Source organism: Scatophagus argus, chromosome 12 (assembly GCF_020382885.2).
Source record: "Scatophagus argus isolate fScaArg1 chromosome 12, fScaArg1.pri, whole genome shotgun sequence".
Classification (NCBI taxonomy): domain Eukaryota; kingdom Metazoa; phylum Chordata; class Actinopteri; family Scatophagidae; genus Scatophagus; species Scatophagus argus.
In genome coordinates, this window is record NC_058504.1 from 17,930,886 (window position 1) to 17,958,472 (window position 27,587).

A 27,587-nucleotide genomic window follows, 5' to 3' on the forward strand; every position below is an offset into this window, starting at 1 on the left:
GAAACCCCTGTGCATCCAGGAGAGTCTCATTTCCTGCAGTGGCCCTGCTCTGGAATGGAGTGGCGTGATCCTTGAAGGCGCCCCACATGCGACCACCAAATAGAGCCGCCTGGTGCACTTCTCACACAATGGAATGGCAGAGGGAAGGGAAATGATTTGGCTCCTATTTGAGGGGCTGGAGCAGTCGCTTCAAAGCAGTATGCCTGGCTGAGGCTTTAACCGGCCTTCTCTCTGCATTAGATGTGCGTCCTGTGATGAGCCTTTGAAGGGTGCTGGCAGTTCTGGGAGATTGCGATTGCATTGCATGGGTGTTGGGGTTCAGCCGTTGCAAAGAGACTTGCGAGTCGTTGGGTTCAACAGGATCGCGGCGCTGCACTCAGTGTAGTTTAAGTAGGCAGGAGTAAAACGTGTTGACCCGAAAGCCGCAATGTGACGAGGGAATGGCTGCGGTGTCATGTTTAGATGTACACACACAGCAGTATATCACAGCAGAAGATGGTGTGGATGTGTGTGTGTGTGAGAGAGCGTGCCAGCTCAGGAGTCAGCTGTGGTTGGCTTGTGCAGATTAAGGTTTGAGTGTGCGTTACAGATGGGGGTAATAATGATCAGATAGCCCTTGTAATGGAGACGGCCCGGTTTGTAATGGCTTCCTAAAACAACACATGGAGCGTCTTTACGAGGCCACAATCCGCCCAGTTATCACAGAGCAAACTGTGTGAATGAGAATAGCATCTTGTCAAGCAAGCTATTTATTAGCACACACATCACACGCACACACACATTTCATTTTAATACCGACAGCCTGCATCTTGCCTGCGCTCTGCTTGTTAAAGGCGAGTGTTATCAGAGGAGACACAGACTCCCTCTACACCAGTTAGGCCGTCCTCCCCTTTTGCATCCACTGTTAATGAGCCTAATGATGTGTGTCTCCGCGATTGCATCAGTCAATATGCTGTTCAATATGGGTTTTAGAAACCCACTGACAACTTAAGCATGTCCGCCTGGATAAGATCTCCCATCCAAGGGAGGAAAGAAAGAGCAACTAATTTGTCTTGGATTGGATGGGACATGTGTAGCTGTCTTTTACAATCATGAGCCCAGATTGTAAGCAGAGAATAGACTTGTCACTCAAATTCTGTGATAAGAAGCTGCTTTTAAGACACAGAAGGCAGCTGTGTTTTAAAAACACCGTGTCCTAGTTATTACAGCGCCTCTCTTACACATAGATCCATTGTTTGTTTCATGTAGAAGTTGCAGTCTCTCTGTTGTACTCCTTTTAGATTTCAGTGCAACTTTCAGTGCAAAGTTTCTGCTGAGTGTTTTTTATTTTGCAGAAGGGATTTAGTTGGATTCTAATTTCAATTTATGTCAGGAAATGTTTAGTAAGTTAGAGACCAGGGACATTTTGCCTTTTCAGAGAGTTTTGTTTAATAAAATCGTGATAGTGATTACAGATGTTCCTTTTTTTTGTGTGCTTTTTCTCTCCACTGCATTTGGTGTGTTACTTTTAGTCTCATTGGTTAATGTGGCTTTCAGCACATGTACCTAAGATACTATTTTTTACATTTAGTTTCCTGTGCTGATACCGGTTTCTTGCCCCAGTGGACACAGCGCAGACAGAGATCCCTGTGACACTGATAAAAGCTGTTTCTTTTATAAACCACACAGCATTTTGATTGATCTGTCTCGTGGTCTTGATCCCTGGGTTTGGCTGATTAAACCTATCCGTCAGCTTCTCTTATCAGCATCCTAACAGATCGACTTCAGGACGCTGAACTAAAACCCATGTATTGTTGTTACACAGAAAATGTCAAAGGCTAAGGACAGGGAGGGGAGAGGTTTAGCAGAGCTCCTCTCTTCAAGGCCATGTGAACAAAGCAAGAAAAAAAAAGCCACGTTTTTTTTTAAGAAATAGACTCTGTCAAAGAAGACTGAGATAAGTATCGTTCTTGCTATTGTCTTGAGTGCACTGGCACACATACTTTTTTGTTGCACATACTGGAATAACCTCTAAATGAGGTCGAACAGTGGTATTGCATATTGTGACAAGAGTGTTTCCCCTCTGGAGGGAAATCAAAAAGTAATGTTTCCTGTTCGCAGAGTGTCAGGTCCGCACTAGTGATGTGACCCTGCCCCCGGTCACAACTCACATAGACATCAGCTAGATAATGACATCTCTTTCACTGACAGGCTGTCATTCACATGCTTCTGTAAGCAGCTACACACACACACACACACACACACACACACTCTTGGTCGCATGGACGCAGGCGTGCGCTCATGCTCGCTTGAAAACGAGGGCAGACGAGCATGGTCGCCGTTATGAATCATCTGAGTGATTTGCAAGTCAAATAGCCAGTTTCATAAGATGTGCCTGTTATTTTCTGAAATAAATTTGAGTTTCTCATCTTCCGGGTGACTGTTAAAGCAAATACATCAAGGCGACTAAAACGTGGATGATTGCATGTCACTTTGCACTCATTTATCTGCAAGCATCTATTACCATCATGTTGTCAAGTCAATGAAAACAGCACCGGAAGAGCCAACAGATGGGCTTTTATAATTTTGAGATGTGTGATTTTAGGACAGTTTGTTATAGATAAAGCCTTTTTATCTTTTAGCTTATCTTAAACTTCTTAAATTGCATTGATTAAAAAATTCTTAACATCCGAAAAACATAAACACAGACTTTTTACGGTGGATAACTATCATATCACAGCCTGCATGCACATTTCTCGTCACTTCATGGCATGTCAAAATCAGATAGTGCTGAAGCTTGCAACTTGCTGCCTTATCAAGAAACAATCAGCCTGAGTTTACATAGACAGAATTTCATGTTTAAAGAAGATGGTTTATTGAAATCCTGTTGTAACATGTCCCACAGAAGCAGGTGTGGACCTGCTAGCTTGCCTGCTTGCCGCTAGTGATTTGGTGGGAAGGGGTGGGGGGGGAGGTGTGAACACTCCCCAAAAGCTAGACAGGCGAAGTTGCCTGCGTGGCACATTCGTTAACCTGGTATCTAGCTAATCTCCTGGCTAATTCATTTAGTTCTCCAAGAGCTCCTGTGTATTAATATCCTCTCCGCGGTGCCGCTCATGGGATGCAATAGGAGCGTAGCCATGGCAATGATTGTGTCATTATTTTGCAGTCAGATGAGTGATATCCCAGAGGGCTGTAGCTGGGTTGTCCAGGCCAGTTAAGAGGGACTGATTAGAATTGCAAATGGCCGCCAAGTGTTGTGTTTATTGTGTGTCTCAATATTGGAGACAATCAGGCGAATCAAAGCCCTCAGCTGGAGAGATGGGACTGAGGCACGGTGGGCCTCTCTGGTTGGCACCATGTCCTCAGTGCTCGCACAGTGCGTCCTCCCCCTCCCCCTCTTCTTCTCTGTTACCCTCTCTCTCGGTCGACACTGTCGTGTGTATAGGTCCTGAAGTACGTGGACACAGCTGGAGAAAGAGAAGGGGAGACAGAAAAGAGCCTCTAAATCTAGTGCACTCAATCATCTGTAGTGTGGCGGCCCTCTCACACAGCTGAGAAATATTAAACACGCTTTATGATAATGAAAGCACTGGCGACAGACATAAATATCAGAGGCAAAGTGCTGAAGGATTAAAATGTCTTGTACGTTTGCTCATAACACAAATTTGTCATTGATTTCATGACTTCCTGAATCATTAGCGACAGAATTATCAGCTTTTCATCAGTGGGATTTCTTTTTTTTCTCCAAGACCTGTCTATGATGAGGTATATTGAGCCACATATTAAGGGCTCAGGAATATTCAGGTAACTGCATGCAGTTCTGGTGTCAAGCCCTGCAAATGGAACCTCCTGGCAGAGCGCCCTTGTTATGGCTGGGTGACAGACTTTGGAGCAAAGTGCCCTTAAACACACATCTTCTCCACAAATCACTTGTGAATTGTTCTTCTTCAACGATCGGCCATTACCCCATTATTGACTCAGTGTTTGTACAAGATTCTGCGAAATCCATCTGAAAGCCATCCAGTGCTGTTGTGTGAGACAGGAAGCTAGTGTTTTAGCTCACCATGTAATTCACTCTGTCAGCTGCACACAGAGAGGCCTATCTTCTCTTGTTTCGCTACTGTTGGCTTTTAAAGAATGTGTGTGCATGTGTATTATGTACATGCACATGCAAAAACGTGTGTGTGTGTGTGTGTGTGTGTGTGTTTGAGCACTCATGCATGCATATGTCCCTGTTCGAACACAGGATAATTCCTCAGGTCATACAGGCTTCCCATATAGCACCGCATGACCAGTCACAACAGGCATTTGTGAGGCCCAGGTACGGGCATGCACAGTGAACAGGTATCGCTACAGGGAAATGACTGTTAAAGCTAAATTTTATTGCGCCACACACGCTCTCTCAAGGTTGCAGTGCTGTAGGCTAAATGAAAAACTAAGTTAATAAGAATGTGTTCATACTCTACGGAAATCCCTTAGATTTACTGTGAGCTTTTACCCTGACTTGTGAATTAAGGAAAGGCCATCATAAGACTCGCATGTCTGACGTGATATGCTCAAGAGCCACCAGCCTTGAAAGGCAACAGTCAGTGCATGTTAGAGGCTGAAGCTCACAGCCTGTTAAGACAGCGATGTGTGCCGTTCAGCTTGACAAGCAGTTGATGAGAGATCTTTACAATTGTATGTGTGTGTGTGTGTGTGTGCAAGGAGAAAAAAGAGAAGGCCTGAGAGGGAGAGTATGTGTCAGATCGCCGACGTGGCTGTTTGTGAGTGTGTGAAACCAAGGAGAGAGTTCATGAGGTGACATCTCGTCAGCTGTTTGACTTTCCCAGTTTCCCAGGGAAGCAGTTTCAAGAACAATGCAGAAGAAAAACCACCAACCAGCGACAATTGAAATGCCACGAAAAAAGTCCCTGTTTGTTGGTTACTGAATTATTGCCGTTGCTTGAGATTGGAGACAGGGGAAATGTGTGAGTGACTGCACTGTGCTTGTAGCAGACACATATCACCTACCGGACACCTCTCCCCATCCATCTCCCAGCGCTTCTCACAATAGCAGGAATACATTAAAAAAGAGTGAGTCAGGAGGGAAGGGGAGGCAAGATAAATATTGTGTTAGTATTTTCCCTCCCTCTCCCTTGCAATTGTCTTTCACATTGACAGCTGAACAATGAAAGTATTTTGAACTTTGCTGCGTGCTATCTTTTACTTCTGGGTTCAGATCTATGCTGTCAAAGCCAGACGTGTTCTGGCAGAGATTGATTGATTCGGTTTCTGTGCACCATGTCTTCTCTTTGTTCTTCCAGGAAGACTTTGGTTTCTCTCCAGTCCTCCAGACTCTCTGTAGCTGTGTCATATTAACACCTGTTAACAACATGCAGGCTCATAAAATATCAGTTCAGTTTCCCCTTGATAAGGTTGCTTTAAAATTGAAACTGGAAGCAGGATTCTATATTCCAAAAGAGTCTTTCTTTAACTTTAGCTTAAGACAGGAGGGGGAAGGCAAAACAAAGCAAAACACCCTTTGGGTGATTATTTAGATTCATATTAGCTGAGAAGATCGATACCACTCTCATTAGCCTGGCCCTGTCCAAAGCTAACAAATTCTGCCTCAACCCTAAATCTAGGTAAATAAGATCTTGTTTGTTTAATCCAGACAAAAAACAAAGTGTAAAAATGACACGTGTTACAGGTTGTCCTGGTCAGCTTTTGGTACCTTACCTTTTTGTTTCTGTGTTTATGCTAAGCTACCCGCCTGCTGGCTCCAACTTCATATTTGCCATACAGATATGAGAGGGGCATCAATTTTCTCAATTACTCTAGACAAGAAAGCAAATGTGTGTGTTTCCCAACATGTTGAAGAAGAAACCTCATTAGTGATGGGTGTCAGGTTTGTTTGGAAGATGTCTTGTGGCTGATCACTCACTGATTTGATTCCCAGACGTCTCTGTGCCAAAATGCTGCTGAGTAAGCTAACTACATCTCCTTACTCCCCGATGTGCCGAGAACCTTCTCATTCAGAGAGCATAAGTTACTAACTTTAGCTACAAACCATAGCCTGACTCAGCGTTTCACTTTGCTTCATTACTAAGCCTAAAACTGTGATCCCTTGAGTAATTTTTAACCACGCTGAGACAGGAGGGCAGTTGTTAAAAATTGACTTTAACTGTGGCTAGCTCTATCTAATCCAAACACAATATAAATAACTTGTTTATAATATGGAGGATGCATATTAAAGTAGTTGTGGGGACAAAAAAGTCGCATTGGGAGGACCTGCCTTACTTATGGGGACAAAATGCAAGTTCCCACAACATAAATCATTCAATATTAGGGTGACGACTTGCTTTAAGGTTAGGTTGAGGTTAGGGTTGGGTTAAGGTCAGGCTTAGGATTAGGCAAGTAATGTTTATTGATATGGTTAGGTGGTGGTTAAGCCTCCAGGAAATGAATATAAATGTATGCAGCGTCTCCAGAAGCGATGGAAACAGGACTGCGTCTGTGTGTGTGTGTTTGTGCAGGCATGGTTTTGTGTTTATTAATACACAATGTTAAGGGGCTGTTGATGGTTTCAGAGATACAGCACAGAGAATGGCTGCTGGTTAGCAACCTGGGCAAGCTGCATGAGTTTGATAGTGCTTTTGATTCCTTTTTCTGTGTAGTTTCTCCTTCGCTGCCCCAAGTGGGAGTGGAACACAATTGGGTGAGTGTGAGAGATGCCATTGTTTGTCTGGGAGGGTCTCCTGCTTTCTCCCCTCCTGCTCTGCTCTGCACTGATTACAACCTTGCATCTTGGTCCAGCTCTTGACTCTCTGCTCTGCAGCTCTTAGTCCTGAGGGATTTCTCTCTTAACGACTGTCCAGCCTCCCCACCACTCACACACACACACACACACACACACACACACACACACACACACACGCAAACACAAACTCTGCTCTGGCACGTTCAGGGTGTCTGGCACACTAACACACACACAGTCACCCACTCAGGCATGTATGAACACACGTATAGCTGCACACACAGTCGCACAAACACGCTCACACATACAGTGGGTTCGGGCCAGGCGGCTTTGGCAGCAACTGTAGACTGGGCCTGTGGAGAGATCTTTACGGAGCATGCAGAGCCCATCTGTGGCTGCTCCTCAGTGATGGGAGGCAGCTGGCTGTGTGTGTGTGTGTGTGTGTGTGTGTGTGTGTGTGTGTGTGTGTGTGTGTGTGCTGTGTCGTGGCCAGGGAAGGAACCAGGGGAGGAGGAAGGAGGCTTGTGTGTGTTTGGGTCACAGAACAACCCCAGAATGAGGGCTAAACTCGGGCTGAAACTGACCCAAGCTCTCTCGTCGAGCCAGATATCCTCTTCTCTTCTCTTCTCTTCTCTTCTCTTCTCTTCTCTTCTCTTCTCTTCTCTTCTCTTCTCTTCTCTTCTCTTCTCTTCTCTTCCCACCAGCTGGAAGAGCTCAGTCCCTGGGCTCCGGGATGAATAAGTGGAGACGCAGAGTGCAACAGTCTGGGACTTCTCTTGCTGTCAGTGATACCATGGATGACGTTCAATCACAACCGCATACACCCATTCTCGCTTAACTCCCCTACTCTTAGAGAGGGATGGGCTCGGCATTGACAGAAACCACAGAGGCCATAAGAAGAAACAGATTATGCTCTTTCTCCCCCATAATGACTTCTGACACTCCTCTCGCTCAACAGTGCTCTTCAGCCTGTTTTTCTACTAACAACGTCCACTTCTGTCCTCCTTGTGGCAAGGCCATCTGGGTGTCATCTTGTTAACTCATTACGGCCGCCGATGGTGTGATGCTAGCCCCTCATGTGACAGTGATGGAGGGCAAGCATACTGAACTTGTTTATTGAACGTGAGAGGTGTGTGTCAGCCACGCTTGTGTGTGTGTGTATATGTGTGTGTGTTATAACTCGCTTGAGAGCAACTGTTATGAGTCACGCTGAATCTGATTTGCTCTGCATGCCAGCCTGTTGACTGAGCTAACTGAAGCTAGTGTGTGTTTGTCTGTGTCTGTGAGAGAGAGAGGGTGTCTGTGTTCACACGTACAAAAGCAGTTCTCTGCGGGGTGGAATTCAGGATATTCTGTCTGCCTTTTTTGCCTCTGACATCTTCATTTATGTCTCTCTAATGGGGACAGCACAGAGGGAAAATACAGAGCTTTCTGCTCACCAGCAAGTCACTGTGGCCAAGTCTGGAGTTTAAATGCAACTTGGATTGAGTTTATACTTCATTCAATACCACTACCCGTTGGCGAGTTTGTCCTGCTTTTCTATAATAAGGGTCAAATAGGGGTCTTCCTGCTTTGCTAAACAATTCTGGAGCCAGATGGGCCTTGTTTTGCTTAATTTCAGGATCCTTGTGTTTGTTCATGTACCTCTGCTATGTGTGTGTGTGTGTGTGTGTGTGTGTGGCCTGCATCAGCATTGAGACGACTTGTTTACCATGTTTGACATGTGAGGAAACCGGTGTGTGTACACTGCGGGGCGTGTGTTTATGTGTGTGTGTGTTTACAGTCAGGCCTCCCTAAGAACATCTTCCCCTGCGACGGCCTGACAGAAGTCAGCTATGTATACAAGCACTCAGGTTGAGCCGCTGGCTACGAGCATGAATCTACGACCGATGCACCTTCCCGTGAAGTCACTTCAAATGCTAGAGGGAGACGGCTAAAGCTGGTTTCAGACCCGCTAGTCAGATAACCGACAGTTCACGTGATCTGACAGTACTACAGATGTGGCAAATTTTTCTGGAGCTGTACAAACACACTGACAGTTTGATGATACGTCCCTTTCTCCCCAGTATGAAATGATCACATTGTGTCAACAGCGCTTGGTGGAGCTCAACCACACATCAAGAGGGGAAGCCATTTCAGAGGCTGCTGTTTGAATGTTTCCATTGTGAGACAGAGTGAACATGTGGCTTTATCTTGATGGATCTGCTAGTGGTTTAAGGCTGAAACAGTCCCTGCTAGAAGACAATTATGTAATATTGATTGACTTGAATGAGAACAGGTTGCGTTTGTACCCTGTGATTACGCAAAACTTAGATTGATTAAAACAAGTGAATCAGCTTTAAACCCCTGCTGCTATATATTACACAAGAGCTCAACTCCAATAATCTTGGCATGATGCAGCTTTGTGTCACTCACATGACAGTGGTTACACTGTCCTGTGGGTAAATTACTGTAATATTTCCAAACTGTAAGCCTATGAAATATTGATTGAAAAATTCCATAAATAGAGCTACTGCACTGAATGTGTCATCTGCAATAATAGCAGGGGAAACAGCTGCACAGATTTTGTGGATAATGTAAAAGAGAAATGATAATTGGTGAGGGAACACTTTTCCTGGCGTGATAATTACCACACTGAGAGCAAGGGGAATAAAGTACCTGTTGTAGTGATGACTGTGCGGAGTGTGTGTATTATGTGTGTTTGTTTTTAAATGATGCACTCATGTGCTTTAAAGGCCAGAGAGAAAGAGTGGAAAAACTGAATGCTGAGCTGCAGAAATGAGACAAAGAGGAAGAGGTAGAGCCTACATCTGTGCTATTGCCGTGTTATCCCTTGGTAGGGATTTATTGCATATAGATTGTGTATGTGGTTGAGGATAATTGACATGTATGGCATGTTCATTGCTTCTGCTCGGGAGGAACAAATCAATTTGACACCATTCTGTTGATATGAGCCGTTTCTGTCTCTTTCTCTCACAGTTCCTGTGTCTCGGGTCCATTCATTCAGTGGCTAAGACTGCCTGCCAGCGCTATGCTCAGGGCAGAGGCCTGAGTCGACTGGACGGGGGTGGAGAACATTGGGGGAAGGGCTGCTTTGAGGAGGCTCTGTAAGGGGCTCTGAGTGGGCCTTAGTGTAGGCGGCGTTTTATATGAAAGTCGGAGAGGGCAGGGTGCTTGAATAGGGGTGGCTGGGAAGTTGGGCTGGGAAGGTCCAGGATGCACCCCACAGTGCTTTTGTGTGCTCTCACATCCGTGTGTGTCTATTCGTATGGGGAGGTGTGTGTGTGTGTGTGTGTGCATGTGTGTGTGTAGCATATGTGAGATCATGTGCTCATATTCACCAGTGGAATGTAAAAAGAGAGAGGAGGGGGTTCTCCACTCTCCTCTCCTTTCCTTTGCTTCCTTGTTTTCTGTTCTCTCTCTCTGCTGTGCTGCAGTGTAGGTCTGTTTGTATAAGCTCTTTACAGGGTTGAGCACAACGTGGAGCCATCCAGATGAAACAAAACCAACCTCATTTGGTTGTTTTGAAAATGATTCTCTTTATTTTGTTTGGTCCAGGCAGATCCACCTCGTTTGACATGAGGGGGATAAAGGCTCTCTCACGTTCAGGGTCATTTCCCAGAAACATCGTTTGTATCTGTTCGGCTCTTCCTCTGTGCACTCAAACCTCTTTCATCAACAGGTTTTATAAAGTCTCCAGACAACATGAATGAAAGATGCAATTCAACCTCTCTATCCCCCCTTTTTCCCTTTCGACCTTCTCAAAAGTACAATAATCTTCAGTCACTCGTCTCCTCCTCTCCATTGCGTGGCTGTGTGTAGCACCGGAGTGGTGCTGATTAAGCCAACAGAGAGACAAACGGGAGACAAAGTCCCAGCCCACCAGTTTAGTTTCACATCCTGGACTGGAGCTGGGCTGCAGCTTGCCAAGTGGAGGGCTTTTAAACTGGGCTAAACACTAATTGCTGCCCTATTTCTTTTATGTTGCTTCTTTCCCATCTGCGATGGCGCTTCCAGACCTCCACAGCAGCCAGAGCCTCATTATAGCAGACAGTTAACAAAGGCTGGGAAACAGAAGCGGAGAATTCACTTAGGATAGCTATCTAACCACCAACGAGGAGGCCTGCTCGGAAAATTGAATCAATGACAGGGGCCGGCTTGTGATTAAATCCTTCAGGGATATTAAGATATTAAGATTTTGGAAATCTTAATTATTCATCTAAATTGTTGCAGTTCACTTTCATAATGGAATAAATGGGTTGTAAAACTGAGAAGTGGGTTGTGAGACTCGTTTTATTTGAGAGCTGAGCTTTTAAGTATTTTTAAAACAATGTTTGAAAAACAAAAACAAGAGTTGGCAAAGATTTCCCTACAATGAAACTAGAAAATAGAAAACACCTACTTGTTGAGTGAAACAAATCAATGTCTAATTGTGATGTTTGCACGGTTTTCCTTTTTTTCACCCCTCTGGTTCTCACTTGTTTTTCTGTAGGTGTTTTTTGTGTGTGTGTGTGGAGAGAGAAGGAGGAGGAGGTGATGGGAGGTGTGGGGGGTGTAGAATGAGGGAAATGTTGAGGAGGTGATTGAGAGGGAAGGATAAAGCTAGAGGGAATGAGATTGGGGTGCAGAAATAGAGGGGGCTGAGATTGGGGGGATCGAGGGAGGAATAGAGAGAGGGGGTGGTCAGCAACAAAGCCTAATGTTGCCATGGAAACTTGTTTATGCCTCACTGATGCATCTTGTAGATCCAATTAGAGACTGATTGTGTCCATGTCTTCATAGACTCATGCACGTGTACCCTGGCATGGTGCACAGACACACACACACGCACACACATACGAGCACATGCAGAGTGTTCCTGCTGAAAACCAGCAAATTGTTGGGAGAGGCAGGACAAAGGATACCCTGCGTTCTCTCGCTTATCGGCCCTTGAATTACTGAAACCCCTCCTCTCACCCCCAGCCCCCTCCAATGAGCATCAGACAATAGCGTGGAAATAACGTCTCACCCGCTCCCAAGGCTCGCTCGACAGGTCCTAAATCCACGCATGCTTTCATGACATCATATTCTGTCAAATAAAAGGGTAGTGTGTGTGTGTGTGTGTGTGTCGCGGGGTGATGGACAGGATTTTCTGACCGTTTTGCAAATTTCGTGTTGCATTTATCTCCTTAGTGAATGAAGTCATTTATTGGGTAATGTGCCTGTCCAAGAAGAATGGTCATGAATGTTGAAAAGGCTTTAATCCAATCATGTTCATTTTCATGGAGGGTATTTCTTCAGAAATGGCACTTTTTAAACTATTGTTTCTTACAATGGCTGGCTGTCTGCCAATGTTTAACATCAGAGGAGGAGGGATGGTGATCATAAGCTCCCCTATACTCACATACTCCTCTATCAGTCTCTTTCAGGAGGCATCACCGTCCTCCCTTCCCTGGGCCTGTCTGAAGAGTCAGTTATTTAGTGGTGAAATGATGTGTGTGATGATGAAATGAGGGGCTGTAGATAAGGTGAGATTACACTCTGAGAGAAAAATAAGAGAGAGACAGAGAGGGGCAGAGGCCCTGATGTCTTGTTAAAACGTGAGGGATCAGAAAGAACAACAAATGCATTGCGCGCAGCTAAATCCTGCTTAAATCCGCTGGCATGGGCAGATCTAGCAGATAGCCCCGCTGCTGTGCTCGCTGTCTGCGACTACAACACACACACACACATACACACACGTACATAAACACACCCGTGGTCAGTCCGGCTGTCTGGGTTAATGCTTGGCTAACTGGGACAGCAGAGCTGAACCATGTTGACATTTTAAGCCTCAAACAAGTCCAGAACAATGATTCAGTCCGTCTGCCGCCCCCCCCATCAGACCGCAACCTCAGCCCATTTTGCTGACCGACTCGCTCACATACACACACATGCAGACATGCATAAACATACACACCACTGCCCAAACACACTGCGACTACTCAGTGTACCCCTGCCTCCTCTCCTCGCACACACACACACACACACACACACACACACACAGTGAGTCTCCTTTTTCTGTTCCCCACCTTTAGTGAATAAAAGAGAACAAACGCTGATCTGATTGAGTTGGCAGCAGTGAGCGAGGTGGAGAGGTACAGTAAGGCCACATGGATTATCTTAATCCTCCAGTAGATGATCATGGCAGAGGGAAGATGAACCAGGAAACCTTAACCTCCCGGCTGACCCCTGTGCACTGTTTTCTTCCAGAAACTGGGACTTAGGGGTAGTAGAGGCAGCGCGGATATTAAGTTGAAGCTCGGGTCTTGCTTGGAACTCTAAAAATATGAAAAAGAATCCATGGCATTCTTTGGATGTAATCTGTAACCATTTCTGCGGCAGCCATTTTGTGTTTGGCCATCTTGTTTCCCTTCTTGTAAACTTTCGGTATGCTTTGATTTGGATCCAAGTATGAGAAAAAACTTTAAAGGAGTGTGAAACTCTCTGTCGACTGATGCTGAGCAATGTCAAGCTGCTACATGTAATGTTTTTGTGGGGCCAAATTATCTACGCTGTGCCTAAAAGCCTGTGCCAGACAAATTTAAACCCATAACTCCTGTAGCTCAAAGTATTAAGACTGTATAAATTGTTGCTGAATTATGTGGCTGCCTTTCTAGACTTCCTTTACTACACGCAAATAACAATTCGTCTTCTTTTTCTTTTCACGTAACCAGGTTTCTGGCTGGAAAGGGACTGGTGATCTATCCAGACATCGGGGACAAGCTGGACATCATCTGTCCCAAAGCGGACCAAGGCAGAGACTATGAGTACTACAAGCTGTATCTGGTGAAGAGGGAGCAGGCAGAGAGCTGCAGCACAGTCCTTGATCCTAACGTTCTGGTCAACTGTAACAAACCGGAGAAAGACATCAAGTTCACCATCAAATTCCAGGAGTTCAGCCCCAACTACATGGGCCTGGAGTTCAAGAGGAACGTAAACTACTACATCACCTGTAAGTCTGTCATAAAATTAGATTTATTGTTGATATTTAGCTTTATAACCGTCATGTAATCAGAGACGCCTGACTGAACAATCTGAGTAATAATCTCTGCTTTACACTCATTACACACAGTCACACTTGGGACTTTCCTAGTAAAACTGTTTTTTAATGGCTCCTGCAGCAGCTCCACAGCAACAACTGGAGGTGACTCGCTTTACTTATGGCACAGTGGTGACTGTCGTTCAGGGAGGCTGAGTTGGCTGTCAGTTCAGGATGCTAACCTACAATCTTTTCTGACATGTCCTCAAGAACTACTTTGCTCAAATACAAACCTGAGGTGTTTGCAATTTCACTTTTTATAGAAATTCAATTTCCTAATAATTTCCTAATAATCTCTAAGAGGTTCTTTGAAAAGTACACTGTACTGATTTTATGAAAAACAGTAAAACCTAAAATACAGTCCCCATCGGGTCAGCTGGACAAACAAACGTGAAAATTGTAGCAGTTCAACACGAGTACAGACTTAAATTTCTAATAACGAATAGTAATTTTCCAGAAAATAGAGAATTAATGTTAAATAAATATTTTTGCAAGAATATTACAATTTTCCTTATAAATTGTACCAAACGATACAATTATTTTGTGGAAAATTCCCAGGAAGTTCGAAGAAAATAATGGATAAAATTTGAAGGAGACCAGTATACATAATGATTACTTTACTACATGTGTACTGTATTTTGGCAATAATTATTTTGTATATAATAATTATATAATTTATTTGTTATTTTATTTTTTACAGTCATTTTGAATGTAGCATCATCTAGTTCTACTTCTAATCAAATACTTTTGCTTTGTGGCGTAGCTATATTTAGTGAATATGTCCCCTCGCCAAAAAAAAAAAAAAAAAAAAAAAAGCATTGTGCAACACTTTGTTCACCAGCTTTTGGAGTCGTTTGGAGCTGAGAGCCTCCTGCTGGTTTTTCCTCACGACTTTGGTGTAGGCTGCACTGTGTGTGGAAAAGTTCAGCATGTGTAGTTTATGTTCATTAGATGAATTTTCAAAACCCTTCATAGTGTCACACATATATTAAACCCTGTTAATAAATGTATGTTGAATGTGACTCAGTTAAAATTAGGAGGTACAGCTCACGCCTAAAACAAGAAGCTAGATGTGAAGTGGAGTTTTGACGTATTTAGAGGATATAATCAGCATAATGCAGCAATTTACTGCAAACTAGTGTTAAGTCTCCTCTGGGCTGTTGCCTCAGAGGCATCAGATGTGGTTTGGTATGGCCCCTCACCGAAACCCTCCAATTCAAAATCACAAATGTTTAAAACAGAAACAAAACAGGCGGCTAATCTTTACTGCCCTACTTTATTTGAGTGATCTAAGTATGACGAGCAGGGTTCAAAGGTGTGGTGGTGCACTGCCTGAATGCTTCTTGGTAACTCACCTTTCCCTCAGTGTACTTTTGCTCTCCTCCTAAAGCTTATCTTGTCTTCAGCAGTCACCTGAGATCCAATCTCTTCGTCATCAGAGCAATTTAAAAGGACAGTAAAGTCACATTTAAGCATGACAAGACGGAGTTCATCAGAATGTATGTGGCATTTTATATTGGTGTGAGCTTGGAAGGATGGTAGGTCTTACCTGAGACTTGTAAGTGTTTATATTCCATCAGAGCAGCAGAACCTGTTCATGTATGGCTCTTTCAAAGAACACCTTAAGGGGAAATAAGATAATATTTGTTTTAGTTTTCGTCAGGTTTTTACAATGCATGGGAAAGTGTTAAAAGTTTAGCTCTCACATACCCTGATGGGTCTGTAGATTCATCTGCTTCTTTCAAGAAGCTCTATTGATAGCGTGTTGCTGCATATCACAATACAGAGAAAACGAAACTGTCGAAGTGACAACGAGAATTTCACAAGTGAGTCACATTTAAGAAGTAAATTCTAGGAACTGAACTTTATAACTGTCACGCATTCTGGAAGGTCACCAAGGAAATGCTCTCAACAAGTATTTTTTATTAAATATCGCACAAATTATATAGCCACCCTGAGGACACCCTGTGAAATGATGCATTCATAATATATAAAATAATTTGATCATTACAGCCTCAGCTGATGGTCGCAGGAGCCGCCATTAATTACATGCTGGCATTTTGCCACCCTACGAAACTCTCAGGACAGAGTCGTTTTTCCAAATCCCATGAAAAGAGCAAAAACAACAACAAATTTATCCTACTTACATGCATTGCCTGAGCAGCCAGAGCCTGATAAAGCTGGTACTTAGAATGAGTTACATAAGCAATAAGTTACGTGTTCCTTGAATATGATCAACATGGACACCGTAGTTTATTTTGAATCAGTCCCACATACACTGCACTGGTATTGTAAATACTCACCGACAAGCACCAAATGTATTTTAATTTTAATCTACAGCTGAAAGTGGTCCCCTGTAAATGCAAAACCTACAGTTCTCAGCTGTTTTTAAAGATTTATGTCTTCAGAACGACCAAATGGGCTTGGAGGTTCCACAGACATGAGAGGGAAAAAGATTTCACCACAGACAAATGTGCGGTTGGTTTGTGTCTTCTATCGTTACGATTTGTTGATTAATAAAAATGATGTAATACGCGAGACATTAGATGTTACTTAAGCCTTATCTCTTTTTTTTAAAATTTACTTTAGTTAGTCATTTCCTACATTTCTTGGAATGACTTGAACAGTTTTCCAAAATCATACCATGTGTTGTGGGCTGAGGATACTCAGTTGGGGGCTGCCACAACTGTAATTGACTCCACACTGAATCAATGAAATGATCAGAGATTGTCGTGACATTAGAGATGCAAAGTCTAAGCTAAAACGCAAAATGCTGCCTTGTGCCAAAGAACTTCTGGCACAGTCATTAGAGGCTCTGCTTGCCATAGGAAATACCTCTGATCATCCCTTATGAAAAATGTATTTTTAAGAGAAAGCATAATAGGATCTGCTTTGATAAACTAACCTTTAACACAAGCATACCATTTTACATTTATCATCAACTGTCTCCTTACATAAAAGTTCTATAAAATATGTATACCAAGCTTATTTGAACAATTTATCCAAATATCTTTTAAAAATTCAGAAGATATGAAATAACATTTCCACTATGTTAAGAAAATAAACCCAACCATGTTTTATTCTTATGGTTAAAAAAAAAATCTTTCTTTATATCACCTCCCCCTGAAGGAATAGTCCTCGCTAAATTAAATCTCACTTATGTTTTGCTTTTGATCTGTAGCGGTTCAATCGATATTTGTGAACTCTCCCTCAAAGCCAGAATGCGGGGAAGCGTGAGGCTTATGATGTTATCAAGCGACAATTTTGGTGGGGTGGGGGGCTGCTGTGGCAACATATCATGTGAGCTTTGAGGAATATTTCTTTGAGCTTTATTACACCCACATGTCTTTAGAAAACACCTTGGGCATTTTCGGCATCTGCTCAAAGTTTTCCTAGCCGGCTGTTAGCGGGGCTGCAGTACATATTGTCTCCTGATTACATCATAAATATTTTAACTAACTCTATTAGTGACATGTGCGTGGGCTTGCATCTTGACTGTAGTATGATCCAACATCAAAGAGAAAACATCAACTTTGCTTTAGGTTGGTACAACATTCTCTTGTGTTTGTATAGCAACATTCTTGCTGATGTGTGTATTATGCAAGTGTTAAGAATGCTTAACTCTTGCTCCATAGTGTTTCAGGCTGTGAACTCATAACTAAAGCCTCCTGTAAATCCTTCACCAGGGAGGCTGCAGGATCCAGCCTGTTGGTGGATCATCATTAGGCTCATATACCGTAACGTTTTCGCGTCAGCAGTAATCGGATGTGGTATTTGTCTTTTGTATTATGTTAATGTTGTTGTTCTTTGCAACAGGAAGAGCTTGCCTTATTTATTCCACTGCAGCCTGTGCGTACACCATGACACACTTCATCTATCACTAAGATAATGGCCGTGCGTGGCTGCTGCATGTGTGTTATATGTGTGTGTGTTTTTTTAAGAGAGTAAAAGATGATGGTGAACACCTGCACCATACACTTTAACTGCTTTTCCTGTACAGTAGTGTCCTCTGTGTGTGTGTGTGTTTTGAGGCCCCTTTAGGACAGCTTATCCACGGCTAGAAGATGTGAGTACGTTATCCCATCGTCTCTGCTGGGAATGGAGTCCAGCAGGCCAGCAGAGTGGCGTAAATCTGCTCGGCCTATAAAGACCCGGCTTATCTGGCCTGATTAACGGTCAAACGTGGCAAACACGAGACGAAGATGCACAGGGAGTGGACATTCCACTGAATCTTCCAGCAGTCTTTTTCTTGTCCACCCCTGGTCTCCACTCTGACTCCGTGGCTCCGTTTGTCTTTTCCTTGATCATCTCCACCCCACCCCCACTTCTGCTCCTTCCATGGGGTAGAATAAGCAACAAAAGGTGTGGAGTAAAGGAAACAACAAATGGTGTGTGTGAGTGCGCATGTGTGTATTTGTTTGTGTGTGTGTATGCGTGCGTGTGTCGTGCCCTGACGGCACCGCAGGGGATCCCGTCCAATTGCTCCCGTCTATCTGAGCCCAGCTCTGAGTCATGGGGGGTTAAGGGTCCAGGGGTCACGGAAACACAGCAGAGGGTCAGCAATGATAACCCTGCACTGATCTAAACCCCAGACCAGGACCAGCCTGTGCTGTCCATCAGCACCCCCACCCCCAATGTACACACAAACACACATATATACACATGCACCTTCCCGCCCACCTGGTGTATGAGCGGCGGACAAACCAGTTGTATTTCATTGCGTTGTCTAAACACAGGATATGGAATGAGCTGTTTGTGAGGAAAATGGCCACACTGTGTTTAGAGGTTAGAGACAGGAGAGAAGTGATTTTAGACAGGAGGCTTTTAAGGCGAAGGGAATAAAATGGAGAAAATAAGCAACAGAGCAGGAAAGAGAAAAAGAGGACAGACATACATTTGCTCACACATAAATATACAGACAGCCTTTATATGTCCCCAGTGGAGCCGAAAAAAAAAGTATCTCCATTTTCTCTCCTATTGGCTCGTCATTGAAATAATGTACCATGACTGCTCAGTGATATGTTTTCAGCGGTTAGCTGGGCCGGTGAGTGTCTGTTCTATATAAGGGTGAGGCCATGAGGCAGTAAACAGAGGCAGCCTGTCCTCATACACTCCTCTTCTCGCTTGATTTCCTGTGTAGTGGGCAGGGTAAGCCTGATCCCTCCTGACAGCTGTCACTCTCCATCTCGGTGTACCATCGTGGACCCTTACACACACCGACTTCCCCACCAGAATACTGCCGCAGTGGAGCACACGCTATCTCACCTCCAGAAGATTGCCTCAGTAAAATACATAATGCCCGCTCGCAGCAAACAGAAAACATGTCCTCATTCCTGTCACTTAGCTTCTTTGACTTTGCAGGTAAATCCAGCCCAACTTCTTCAGTTTTTTTTAAGCCTGGATAAACAGAGTGACTGATAAGTACTGTATTATTTGAGGATAGATTAGGCATGGAGAAACTCTATTTATTTCATGACTCTTTTCAACACGGACGCTGACCCAGCCTTTGGAAAACAGTGAGTAATATAGCTGACCGACTGCATGTGACACTGTGGAATGATCTCACACCTGAAAGGATTAAGGTCAGGAGGCATGTTGCATATCATCCATATTCTTTTGCGTGGGCTCTTCTCTATCACTGTTATTTTTTGCTCAACATCCTACACACTATGCACTCCTCCCGTGCAACCCCCCCCCCCCAACCAAGGAATCTTTCTCCATTTGGCAATATGCGAGCATCTTGTTTTGCGTCACATTCTTGCCCTTGGTAAAGTTGAAGGTCAAGGTTGAAATCCCTGGCCCGGCTGCAGAAGATCACAAGAACCTATGTGACATCTCTGCACATGCACACTCCTACGCAGGTACTCAGTAATAAGGCAAGCGAGAGGAGGAACATGATCACACAAACATACAAATGAGGGCTTGTACACAGTCAAATAAAAATAAACACTGGCAGGCTCATAACTTGATTTGTCGCAGCACAATAACAGTAATCTGATTATAAAAAAGTGTTAAATGTCATCTTTTAGAGTTAACATAAAATTACCATAATCAAATCACAGCCGCTTGGGAAAAAAAAAGGCTGTTGCATGTGTGTCAGCAGCGCATTTGAAAAAGACAAAGGCATTTTGATTGTCACATTAGAGAGATGCAAATAGCTCACACATTTCTAACTCGCAAATTAAATGAATCTTTGTTGAGAACACTAAATGTTAACATCTGGTAACCTCCCTCGGTGAAATGCCGCTGAAATATTTTAATTACAAGCAAAAGACACCATGGACTCTCCCACATACTTGTGAGAAGAAAAGAACAAAGGACGTACTGTTTTATTGCACATTTAACAGATCGTAGACATTAAGAATAACTTCCAGAATCTGAAGTAATGATTTGTATTTTTGGAAAACATTTCTGTATTGTTACGGTATATATTTTGGGTTAAAAAAAAACCATGTAAGCTCAACAGTTGGTTGACAAAATGTACAATTTTATATTCCTTGATACCTTTTAAATTGTTTAAATGCTATGTTATGAATCATTTACTTCCATTTTATGTCATGATAATTTACCAAATTTACCAAATTACCATGAATTGCAAAGTGCTTTAAGAGCTGGATTCATGTAGGAAATCACTCGTGGACTGACTTTGAGTGACTGTCAGTGATGTTACAGTGATTACAGTTTTAAGCAGTAAGACTAAACGGATTTGATTTTCAAAGTAAACCCTGCTAACAGGTCAGGTTAGCACCAGTGCAGCAGCATGGCCTGGGATAAGGAGATTTAACCCCCACCTTTCCCACCCACCTACCCAAACCTCCCCTGGGTGCATATAGCCTAGTGTTTATTAGAGTGTAGAGTGTAATATATGACTTTCTGCTTGCTTTGCAAATCTATCCAGGCTGCCTCTGCTACTTCTCCTTTGGATATTTCATTCAGAGAGGGTTAGCAGGCACAGCGTTATTGTCGCTGGTTATTGCCTTTCGTTTATTACAGAGGAGTTTGTTTAGAGTGACGGGAGGGGTTGGGGTGGGGTAGGAAGGAGGGTTGCATGAGGACTTCTTTTTTTTAGAGGGAGACCGCTCACGTGGCTTTACAAGTGAATGGTAACCATTGGTTACGGCTGAACCCATCGCAGCTAGATGAGGCTGATATATTCATGTATTCATCTCAATTAGTCTGCTCCGTGCATCTTCAAATGCAGACACTCATCCCTCCTCGGCTGTTCTCCATGCTTATCTTATTAGAATATTTTATCCTGTGTGCAAGTTCTCTCTCTCTCTCTCCTACTACCGTATGTCATCTCTTGCTTCCACTCCTCCAACCATCCCTTTCTCCTTCCATTATTCTGCTCTCACGCTTGGAAGATATGCCTGTGTGTGTGTGTGTGTGTGTGTGTGTGTGTGTGTAGGTACTGTGGGAAGTCTGTGTTCAAGTCATTTTTGTTAACTGATAGCTTAGATCTCCTTTCAACACACAGACCACGAGAGACCACAGAGCTAACTCTGCGAAACAACAACACTGTTGATTTCTGTTTTCATTTTCATCCTCTCAGCTAACACAAACTCAATTGCAGACGGGCTCCTTTCTCTGTGAGTGATTTTCAGTTGTTGAAAGTAGATTCCCGGTTTTCTTTAATTCCATCCGCCATGCAGAAGCCATCACTGTGGTTTTTGCAACACTAAAATAGCTTCAGGCAAAAGGAGAGGAGACATCTTAAGACCGCTGGAAAGATGCACGTTTGGAGTAGAGTCCATGGTGATTAGGAAAAAGTAAATGTGGGACACGAGAATATGAGCATCATTGTCCATGAGGCAAATTGTATCGGACAATGGTGTATGCTGTATAAAAAAAACATAAGCACAGCACAGAACAATGATAGCCCATAATCTAAAACACTCAGAAATGCATATTTCCCTTTCCGTCTGAGATGTCTGAGGTTGTTTGCCCTCTGCTTTGCCAACAACACATATTCTCAGCGTCTTTCTTCTCAAGCCAATAACTAAGCTCAAATCACGGCTCTCTGTCTCTCAGATGGAGCTCGCTCTCTGTCCGTCATCCCTAGAACAGTGGTTTCTCTTTTCCAAGGCGCACTCTGAAATGGCTTTGTTTTCCGACAGCCATTCAGTGGCACCCTCAGCCAGGGCCTGCCAAGAAGTCCGCCTCCCCGAGCTGGAGCCTGGGCTTGTTTACACAAACTCATCGGAGAAATATGGATGTATAATTATAGAGGTTGTTAGTTTTAATGTCGCATCCTTGCTATGGAAACCACTGCATGCTTGGTCAGCTACGATGAGGGGCGGCTGATGAAACTCTGACCCGAGATGGCGTGAACGTTTCTGTGGAAAGCATTTTGGGGGAGCAAGGGAGAAAAAGGAGCTTCTTGATGGAATGGAATCAGCACCGAGCAAAGCAAACAAACATGAATCACAAGGCGGTGATAGAGATTGCTGTGGTTGTCCAACGCATAAATACAGAGTCTAAATACTGCTCTGCAGGCCAGGACCAAGCCCGTTTCTGTGAATTCAGCTCGGTGGCAAAATGTCCATGTTCCATTCCAGCACAACCACAGGCACACAAACACAGTAACAGGAGCAGACAAACACACAAGAGGCAAGTGTGTGCACAAACACACAGGCATAAATAAGCATCAAGCCACATAAGCAAAGTCAAATGTGTGTAGATATATATATATATATATATATGTACTCATAAGCTCTCACTAACATGCAAATAGATGCTCACACAAAAAACAGAATATGCTCTCACATGTCCACCCTCCTTTGCTCTGCACAGATTTGCTTGCGTAATAGGAGCTGCTGTAAGCACTGTGCATTGGTTAATGCACATTCAAAAGAACTGTACCGTAGGTGAGTGCCAGATATTTCCTGTCAGCAGTCCCACGGGGTGTGAACGTGTGTGCTGTCACAGTTTGTGCATGTGTACTGTGATGGATGGATGGATGGATGCTGAAAAGAAAGCTTCATGTCTTCAAATAAACAAGTTTTTTTGTTGGGCTGTGCCACCTCTCGCAGTGAGTTGATGAGACGGCAGAACAATCCTACCTCTCAAACCCACAGGTCCAATTTCTTTTTCGCTTTCTCTCCCTGTCTCCCCTTTTCTTCTGCAACTTAATCTTTCTCTCCTTCCGCCTTGCCATTCCACCTATTTTCTCCCCTTCTTATGTCTTACACCCTCCACATCCACCCCCACCCTCCTGCACAGTGACAGATCCTTCAGGAAATTGTTTCGAGTCTGCCAGACATTTTTGTGTTGTAGCTGTTTATTTGTGCTGGGGGGCGTGGGGGTTCGGATCCTTAGTTTCTCTCCACTCTTGGACTAGAGGTTAAGCTCACGAACTCTTTCACCGCCCTGTGCCAAAAAACACTGATCCGCGATCAACGTGGTTTTACCGTGTAACCGATACCAGGGATGAGGAGAGAGGAGCACCAGAGAGGACGTAATCAGTGTGTGTGTGTGTGTATGTGTGTGTGTGTGTACATGTGTGTACATGTGTGTCAGCTGCTGGATTTGTGTGTATTAGGATGTAATCAGCAGCATTTTCTCTGTGGTCTGCTTTGCTCCCTGATTGGGGTTTTGGCGAGTAACAGAGGAACGAAGGAAAAACGTGTTTCTTTTCCTGCTTCATGTGTTGCAGCCTGCCCTCAGAGCTGGACGAGCCTCCGTGTGGTTTGGAGCAGCACTCAGACTCCTGGCACTTTACACATTAGCCACATCATACACTTTATCTTTTATATATGTATCTGTCTGCCTCTGTGGCAGCTTGTGTCTGCACATAGGTGTGTGTCTGTGTGTACCGGAGCTGCTTTGACTCGGGGCCCCACGTTGGCTGCAGTCAGCCTTGTTCAGTCGCCTCCATGTTCGCAGGTACAGGAGATTCCCCCAGGGTTTAGGCACACATGCACACACTCACACACATACACAGATCCACAGAGACACATGCATGCCCACACACGTGCACTATCCACCCCTTCTCTGTCTTTCTCTCTGTCTTTGTTCTTGCAGATTTTGTTTTTTACTGACAACAGATGGGCTGACATGGACTCTCCTAAATAACAAGTACACTCGCTGTCTCTCGCTCGCTCTGTCTGTCTCTGACACCTCTCTCTTTCTCTCTCCGTCCATCTCACTGTCTTTACATTCTCTCTGCACTGTAATCTGTCTTGTGCTGAAATGATCTGTCAGTTATTCGTTTCAGTCATTTATAAAGCAAAAATCCCAAACATCCTAATTCTATTCTAACATGTTATTAACTTAAAAAATTAATCCATTAATTATATAATAATAATAACATTAATAATAGTAATAATAATCAGCGTCTTTGATTGTAGCCCTAAATCTTTCCCATTTGTGTTTTTCCAACCTGATCACCCAGGCAGCTTCATTACCCTGAGGGTTGTTTTCTCACCTGAGCCACAGCGCTCAGCTTGTCTCTCCCGGCACGCTGCATCAGTGTACTGTTCCCTCTCAGTCAGCGTACCTCATTTGGTTTGTTTTGCATTGCATTGCCTATTTGCAAATGAAATTGCTGAGCCTGTGGTAAGAGTTATTGTTTGCTTGTTTTTGTTTGTTGCCCATCTTTGATGTGAATTGTTGTGCTAAGGAACACAAGGCTGGCTCAGTTGTCATAACTCTCTTCTGGAGGCCAGATTGAAAAGGTCAATGAAAAAAATGACTCTCCTCTCTCCACAAAGGATGAATGGATACAATGTAGGATTTCTGCACACACACACACACACACACAGACAAGACTTACACATATGTACGCAGACTCAGACATCTAAACACAGTTGCATAAATGCACACATGAACGCAAACGCACACACTGTCCCTGTGAGCACATTTTTAACATGCGCCAGCACGAGTGAGGAGTTCAGTGAGGATATTTGTTCTTCCGTTCGTGTTTGTTAACTTGTTCCAGGCCTTCGGCTCTGGTTTCTCTCCTGGGGGGAGTTTGCTCACAGATTAGGTCTTTAGTCAGTGTAGATTTTTGAAGCCTCGTGGCCTTTGACATGCCCTTACTATCTCCCACCACATTCCGATCCATCCCAGCGCTTCTTTTATCAGGCAGTGCCGGCTGATTTGTGGCTCGTGGACCTTTAGATCGAGGTGAGCGACTCCTCTCTCCGGAGTCCAGGGTCCCATATCACCTTTGTTGACAATTACAAAAGACAAAGAAGATCAGTTTTATCATCTGTTGAGATTTGGTGAGCGAACCATGTTTCACCGTGGTTGTGATTATCAGTGCAAATGAAGCAAGGAGAAAACCTCACTGAGCCTCCCGTTGAGTAACAAGCACACTAAGAGACACTGTGTGTGCATCTGTCAGCTGATTACACATGTGTAACCTGGCAATGCCAATACCACCCACTGACAGGGATGTTCCAGGATGTTTTGAGAAAATAACTCTTGGCATTTATGATAGCCTAAAATTAATACAACGGCATTGTAACTGACACAACAATGGGATAATCAGAACACCAGTCTCCCTTTCATTCTTGAAAACCTGTAATTTTCTTAGCTTCGTGAAGTGTTCAGAACACTGTACTTATTTTGCATTCCAGGTTTAGGCATTGAAATTGAATGAGAATATTGTGAACACATCTGCTTTGGAAACAAAACAGTTTTTAATTAATTTTTATAAAATGCACCGTTCCACCATTATTCTGGCTGCAGGTACAGATGGGAGATAAGCGTCTTGCCATGAGTGCTTAGAGGCTGCCATGCATACGCTGTGATTTTATTTACAGAAGCAAACATGTTAATAGTTTTACTTAACTTTGATGATTTGATATATTTGATTGAAGTTTTGAATTTGAATTGTACTCCAGCAGTGAAACCATTTTTTTTCTGCATCCTGACCAAAAAATAAGATCACTGATACACAAACAGAAAAGCACTGAACCCCGAGGGTCACAAGGATCTAGATTATGAATAAATGGATTAGGGAAAAAAGCTGAACAAAAATATTTGGGTTTTTTTTCTAACAAAAACAGCTGAGACAGTGGGTTTAAATGCCTAAAAGTCATGAGCACCAGACAGATCGGATCTGTGATGAGGGCTCTCAAATGGACAATTCAATGGGTTGTAAGGAGTCACAAGCCAAAAAGGCAGAGAAATACTGTTAAAAACTATAAGTAAGCAAGCATGACTGCTAATCTCATTTCTAGTCACTTTTTAAAAAGCTCTTTAGTTATATAATTCTTATCATTAAGAGCAAAATGCAAAATTTATAAAAAGGAAAAAAAATTGGTTGCCTAAAGTAAATTTATAGTAACAGAAAACAAACAAACAAAAAGATAATTTTGATAATGTGTAGTACATTTTTAGTACTTTTACTACTTTTATCTCTATTTTGAATTTTATAGGTATATTTCTTGCAGCCGCTACTTCGCAGTTAATTTCAAGGCAGTTACTGTTAATACTGTTAACAGATAATTGTTTCTTCTTCCATCATTTCTCTTGCCATCTCTACAACTCTGTCCATTATAAATTATGGTTAATGGAGAATAGAAATTGAATAATATGCACCATTTCTTTGTGTGTAACTTCCCAGAATGTTCTTAACCTTCATCATGACCAAATGATGTGGCTGAGCTGTGCTTTTAATTTTCACATAAAAGCAGGAAGTGGTCAGTCAGCTTCACGGAAGATCCAATAATATGGAGAGTGATGGCAGACCAGATAATAGTGATGCTGCTACTTGTTAGATAAACATAAAAACAGAAATACAGGCATAGAAGACTAGTAGACTGTTAGATGTGGATTAGTGGGCATTTGGTTGATAAGAGTGGGCATCTGGCCCACTAATTTCTGTGAAAACACAGAAACACTGGGCTCATAATGGGATTAATGAAACACTAATGTGGAACTCCCCTCTGTCTTTAACAAGGATGAAACTCTGTGTACTCATTGTTTGCTGCAAGCCTTGTGCACACACACACACACTCGCGCGCACACACACACGTTGGTTAAGCATGAGATAAACTGTAACTCAGAAAGTCCCACAATATTAACCTTTAGCTTTTGAGCTTGTTAGTGGATGTTAGTGGATGTATGTGTGCCTCAGCATGTGCTGCTTTTCTTCTAACCTTTAGGTCTGACCAATAAGAAGGTGAAATGCTGGTCTTTTCTCTCTGACCCAGTTTCCTCTCTGCTTATTTCTCTCGAACACGCAACATTTCAACTGCTATTAGTCAAACGATGCACACTCATGAGTGTGTGCGCTCATGTGGCCGTTTTTGTTTTCGTGTGTGTCGCTCTCTGGGCGTATTTGTTCACCTGTTAGTTTTGTGTATTCAAGGGTGATAAGATGTGTGTGCCCACTAGGGCTGTGCCAGTTTTTTAAAAGTAATCGTCTAATTGATAAGGAGTGACGTCCACCGCAAACAAAGAAAAGATAACAGTCATAGCTGCCTAAAGTCTTATTTCTCCTTTTATGGTTCAGTCTGTGCTTTTAGGTGTACACAACTGCTGGTCATCTGAAGCAAAAAAATAAAGATAATATTAAAAAAAATAATAATAAAGGGCTTTCCAAACTGTTTTTCTCTGCTTTTACTCTGCGCATGATTTCTGTAAAACTGCTGAGGTCTTCTGCAGCTGCAGCTCGATGATATCGGTGAAAAGAGCCATTACAGCCAATTAGCTACTCTGTCATTAGGGAGGGTTGTGTGGGCTACTGGCAACTTCTCCACACAACACAAATAGCTGCTAAAAGTTGAAACAGCTAATATCTAAAAATGTTCCATATGAGAAACAGCAGAGTCGTGGTCAGCTTGAATTTTACAG

The 27,587-nt window shown here is 43.3% G+C and overlaps 1 protein-coding gene across 1 annotated transcript in view; it reads left to right on the forward strand.

Annotated features, from left to right (window-relative positions):
* The window catches only part of efnb1 (ephrin-B1), a 57,386-nt gene that overhangs the window by 10,812 nt on the left and 18,987 nt on the right, over nucleotides 1-27,587 (forward strand). The window contains exon 2 of the mRNA XM_046405614.1: nucleotides 13,417-13,694. Within this exon, the coding sequence (XP_046261570.1) occupies nucleotides 13,417-13,694 (278 nt within the window). The remainder of the gene's footprint in view (nucleotides 1-13,416; nucleotides 13,695-27,587) is intronic.